This window comes from Myxocyprinus asiaticus, chromosome 26, assembly GCF_019703515.2.
Source record: "Myxocyprinus asiaticus isolate MX2 ecotype Aquarium Trade chromosome 26, UBuf_Myxa_2, whole genome shotgun sequence".
NCBI classification, from domain to species: Eukaryota; Metazoa; Chordata; class Actinopteri; order Cypriniformes; family Catostomidae; genus Myxocyprinus; species Myxocyprinus asiaticus.
Window position 1 is genome coordinate 37,042,809 of NC_059369.1, and position 6,000 is coordinate 37,048,808.

The 6,000-nt window shown below is 48.1% G+C and overlaps 1 protein-coding gene across 2 annotated transcripts in view; it reads left to right on the forward strand.

The window, feature by feature from the left end:
• LOC127416614 (CXADR-like membrane protein) overlaps positions 1-2,529 on the forward strand; it is a 140,942-nt gene extending 138,413 nt beyond the window's left edge. For both annotated transcript variants that reach the window (XM_051656049.1, XM_051656050.1), the window contains exon 7: positions 941-2,529. In XM_051656049.1, the coding sequence (XP_051512009.1) occupies positions 941-1,280 (340 nt within the window). In that variant the 3' untranslated portion in view covers positions 1,281-2,529. The remainder of the gene's footprint in view (positions 1-940) is intronic.
• The last annotated feature ends 3,471 nt before the right edge of the window (positions 2,530-6,000 follow it).

The window sequence follows — 6,000 nt, forward strand, 5'->3', positions numbered from 1 at the left end:
ACAAAGGCATATAGCATTCAAATATTTCTTAATTAAACATTCAAGTATCAAGTACCCAAGTAAACATTCAATATTAAGATACAGACCACTTACAGGGGTTTTATTCTGATGGCTGTTTATTAAAAAGGAAAAAAAAAAACAGCGGTCGATGGGGCCAAATTATATAAAAAGGGAAAAAAAGGAAATGAAATACAAAATTAAATATGGTTCAACGAAATATGGTAGAGGCCAGTCCTCACATGTATGCAAAAACATGGTCAAACTCCACACATGCAATCCATATGCATCACAAGAATTCTCAAACGATGAACAAAACTGGGAGCTCTTCTGCACAATGCATGCTCTGTCGTCTCTAACATGAGAGAGTGCAGGTGTCACAAAACTCTGGTTCTTAAAGGCGCCACGTTCAATTTATAATGAGTAAATTACATGACATTTTTCCACTTGGCTACACACACACACACACACACACACACACACACACACACACACACACATATATATATATATATATATATATATATATATATATATATATATATATATATATATATATATATATATTTATATATAAACACAACTCAAAACAGAACAGACTAACAGATGCATTTTGCCACATTTTACCTATTGAAAAGCTTGAAAATGTAAGGGCAAAAAATCATAACCATAGATATAGACTAGCCTATAAGTTGGCCAACTCAAAAACAGTACAAAAGAACTGTCTTTGTGCTATCCGTACAAATTTCTGTAATTTATTATATAGGCATACACCAGTTTTGTTTTTTGTTTTAGTCTTTTTTCGAAATTGGCTTGACTGCAGAGACAGCACTAGGGTACTAAATTGAATTGGTACAACTGATACTGTTGAAAAACTTTTTTTTTCCTTCTGGCATTCCTACTAACCAATATGTCTGTGTTTTTGTTGATTTAATTTTTGTAGAGAGGATGCAGAAGCTCCTAAAGCCAAGTTGGTGAAGCCCAACTCTCTCTCCTCATCTCGCTCTGGCAGCTCCCGCTCCGGTGCTTCCTCTACACAATCCATGGTGCACAACAGTGGCCCTCGAAGCCAACGCCCACGGCCACCTGCCGTCAACACCCTTAAGGAGAACGGACAGCCGCATGGATTTCCCCAGTCTCCCCCGTCCTACGCACAGGCGGTGACCAAGACTCCAGAACCCCCTGCCACCCCAAAATTCAGACCCCCCAACCCACCAGTGGGCTTGACTATCCCAACGGGAGTCATTGTGCCCGCCCAAAGTAAAGCCTTTCAGACAGTGTAGAGAGAAGTGTAAAGGAATTCTATATAGGAAACCCGCAGTGACTCTTCTTAAAGTTGTAACTTCAATTGAAAAAAAAAAATAAAATAAAAAAATAAAAAATATAAAAAAATAAAAGCATAATTAAATGATGTAAGTTGAAATAAAATCAATCATATTAAACCTAAAAAGTTGAATGCATATTTACAAGAGACAAATACCAAGTGCTTGCCCCCTTCTGAAGTATTACAAGAACAAAGAAGAGTAGAACTGAAAATTCTTCTTCTTTTTTTTCTGGATGTCATAGTGCAGACTGACCTTTTATAACGTTATTATTTTTTCTTTGACTTTTTGAACTCGTAAAGGCTTTGGAAGTTTTGTGGGTGATGGGGTAGAAAGATTTCCCCAAGTGCAGTTTATTTATTTATTGAATCTGAGAGGCTAAAAGACCAAGGGCATGCTGGGTTTATGAAGGAGAGGGGTTGAAGAAACAGCCAGCTACTCTTCTAAAGAGAAATGAACAATATTATCTGAGAGCCTGTTGATAGAGGTTGGGCATCTCTTGGAAAATGGACCGTTTATAAAGATATCCAGTCCATTTCATTCAAAATGTTCCCATTCATCCTTTCACAAATGCAATGCTATCGTCGGCCTTGACATGAAAATCTAAAGCAATCATGTTATAGGATTAACGACCCAACAAGAAGAAGAAAACTTGGGATGTTTTGAAAGGATGACTCCCGATGGACATTCCAACACATAGAGATGTAAATGAGATGCGTATGAGGCCTGGCAGCACAGAGAGACTTTTAGAGTTCAGTTATTGTGTACCACACTATGGGGCAAATTCACTAAATTGGTATGGCACATTTGTGTGCAATATTTCAGTGTCTTATTTAATAAGTCCCCGCAATCCATTTTAACCAGGCACCATCTGTTCTAGTACAGGGCTGTGCAATTTAAATAAAGTCAATGAGCACATTTGCATGCACACCAATATGCTGATAACTACCAAGAATCAGCTTACTCAAAAAATCTGACAACACAAGTGTGACGAGGAGGAGGGTGTGGCCAGGCCTTGAAGACACACGCCTGGTGCTGAATTGTCCTAATCAGCCGGGAGGGGGATAAAGACAAGCCGGGGGCACCAGTTCGAGAGAGAGAGTGACGCACACGGCCGCTGTGTGTGTGTGTGTGTTTCCATGTGTTTATGTTTCTTTAAGTTCATTTATGTCATTAAAAGTTACGTTGCTGTTCAGCTGGTTCCCGCCTACTCCTTGCCTATGCTGTGAAAACTTTTACAGCAAGAATACTGCATTTACATGAGACTGGAAAGCGTCCTGGTTACTTTCATAACCTCCGTTCCCTGATGGAGGGAACAAGACATTGTGTCGATGTAGTGACACTAGGGGTCACTCTTGGGAGCCCGAAACACCTCTGCTTTTTGAAAAAAGGCCAATGGGAATTGGCAAGTGGAATTTGCATGCCACTCCCCTAGACATACGAGTATAAAAGGAGCTGGCATGCAACCACTCATTCAGGTTTTGTGCTGATGAGCCGAGACAAGGTGCCGGCCATTTCAGCGGGTAGTTCAGTAATGTGGCAAGAGGGACACAACATCTCGTTCCCTCCATCTGGGAACGGAGGTTACGAAAGTAACCAGGACATTCCCTATCTGTCAATCACTCGACGTTGTGTCAATGTAGTGACACTAGGGGTCCCTATACAGAATGCCACAACTAGCTGAACTGTGTTATGTGGACTGGCGGTGCGAGACGGGCAGACCGCTGTGTGCCTCGTAGCCAGCGCACCAGGCCGTCAAGTAACCTCCCCCAACGCTCTTATGAGCGTCGAACGGTCCTTTGGGAGAAGTCGACTGCCAAACAAATAGTGACAGGCTAACCCAGCTGTGGCCTCTTTTCCTCTTTTTTCTCCCCAGAAAGAGTGGAATTTTGTTTACCGGCTAGGGCCATAAGTGTCTATGTCGGGGGGGGGGGGTGTCACTCCCATGGTTTTACCGAGTCTTGTCGGAAGTATGTCATGAGGAGAAGTCCCATGGTAGGTCCTACCTAACAGGGGAGGAGTTCTACAAACACAGTGACCAGGGGCAGAGGAACCTCAAGGAAGACACAGTTTACTGACAGGGAAACGATTTAGCGGAAGATACAGTATATCACATGGGGTCACCTATGGGGAACCAGCGCATGTGGAGTACTTACCCCAGTACAGGGCTTAGTTAGCACGTGTACTGGGCTGGCAGCGAGTTTCTCCACAAACTCGTCTGCCACAGGGCTAAGGAGGAATGTCATCCAGGGATCACAACTTGTGAACACGACTGGGAGTAAAAAGCGCACGTTTTCACCAGAAGGGAGGGGAAAGGTGTTATGCGCAAGTAGTACACCCGGCCAGCTGTCCTGGAACTTATCTGCTCGTACCTGACAACACACGTGACGAAACCGGCTCAACCCGGAAATTATAGAACCTCGCAAAGGTGTTGGGTGTTGCCCAGCCCGCTGCTCTGCAGATGTCTGCCAAAGAGGCACCACTGGTCAGGGCCCAGGAGGATGCTACACTCCTAGTAGAGAGGGCTCGTAACCCCATGGGGGCGGCACGTCCTGAGCATGTTATGCCATCACGATAGCATCAAAAACCCAGTGGGCGATCCTCTGTTCGGTGACAGCTTCTTTTCCGCTGTCCACCAAAGCAGACAAAGAGCTACTCGGAGCTTCTAAAGCTCTGCGTGCGATCCAAATAGATGCGTAAAGCACCACGCAAAGACCCAAAGCTGGGTCTGCCTCCTCTTGGGGCAGCACTTGCAGGTTCACCACCTGGTACCTAAAAGGGGTCGTGGGAACCTTGGGCACATAGCCCGGTCGGGATCTCAGGATCATGCGAGAGTAACCCGGATCGAACTCCAGGCATGATTTGCTGACAGAGAATGCCTGCAGGTCCCCCACCCTCTTGATGGAAGTGTGTGCAGTCAGGAGGGCAGTCTTCAAGGAGAGTGCCTTAAGCTCAACTGACTCCAGGGGCTCAAAGGGAGCTCCCTGTAGACCCCGAAGGACTACAGAGAGGTCGCACGAGAGGATGAGGCGCGGTCTGGAGGGATTCAACCTCCTAGCGCCTCTCAGGAACTTGATGATCAAGTCATGCTTCCCCAAATACTTACCTTCCACTGCATCGTGATGTGCCGAAATGGCGGCTCCCTACACCTTCAAGGCGGAGGGGGACATCCGCCCTTCCAGCCTCTCCTGCAGGAAGGAAAGCATTGATTCGACTGCACATCTCTGGGGGTCTTTGCGCCGGGAAGAACACCACTTAGCGAACAGACACCACTTCAAGGCATACAGACGCCTCGTAGAGGAAGCCCTAGCCTGAGTGATCGTGTATACCACCGCGGGTGGTAGGCCACTTAGGTCTTCCGCGTCCCATCCAAGGGCCAGCCGGGGGGGGCTGTCGCGAGGAGCGTGAGGGCCGAGAACCACGTCTGTGTGGGCCAGTAGGGTGCTACTAGGATGACCTGCTCCTCATCCTCCCTGACCTTGCACAGGGTTTGTGCAAGTAAGCTCACTGGGGGAAACACATATTTGCATAGTCCCGGGGGCCAGCTGTATGCCAGCGCGTCTATACTGAGGGGTGCCTCGGTCAGGGCGTACCAAAGCGGGCAGTGGGAGGATTCCCGGGAAGCAAACAGGTCTCGGGACTCGAGTCTGAAGCCAGTGCTGAAGCGGTCTCATATGCATCAACCCGAGCGGTGTGGCCACCGCTGAGGATGCCATATGCCCCAGAAGCCTCTGAAAAAGTTTCAGTGGAACCGCTGTCTTCTGTCTGAACGCCTTCAAACAGTTCAGTACCGACTGTGTGTGCTTGTTCGTGAGGCGCGCCGTCATCGAGACTGAGTCCAACTCCAAGCCGAGAAAAGAGATGCTTTGAACCGGGGAGAGCTTGCTCTTTTCCCAGTTGACCTGAAGCCCCAGTCGCTGTGTGCACACAACATATCTCGAGAGTGTGCTAGGATTAGCCTGTCATCAATATAATTGAGGATGCGGAGGCCCACTTCCCTTAGCGGGGCAAAGGCTGCCTATGCGAACTTCGTGAAGACGCGAGGGGACAAGGACAGGCCGAAGGGGAGGATCTTGTACTGGTACGCCCGGCCCTCAAAAGCAAACCGCAGGAAGGGTCTGTGTCAAGGTACGACTAAAATGCATTTTTGCATCAGCACCTTGAACGGGAGTCTGTGCAAGGCCCGGTTCAGTACTCGCAGGTCCAAGATTGGCCGCAACCCACCGCCTTTCTTTGGTACAATGAAGTAGGGGCTGTAAAACCCCTTCTTCATTTTGGCCGGAGAGACAGGCTCTATCGCACCCTTCCGTAGAAGGGTAGCGATCTCCGCATGCAAGGTAGTGGTGTTCTCACCTTTCACCGAGTGCACCACGAGCGCCTTTTCCACCTGGGGAATCACCAAATACCCCTTGGCCGCCCCACCATCGAGGGTAGTGAGAGCGGGGGAGCTGAAAGATCGGGATCGGGTAGTAAAAGGTGCCCCCCACGATCTTGTCAGCTCCTCATGCACTTCCGGGGAGAAAGGGACCGGGATGGGGCGTGGCCGTGAGCGGCACTCTGGGCCCAGGAACCAGTCATCGAGCCGCGAAGGTTCAAGGGAGAGTGGAGTGTTCCACTCTAGCCCGACACTCGCGGCTGCCCTGGAAAGCATGTCTGTCATTTCCGCGTTGGCCTGAGACTG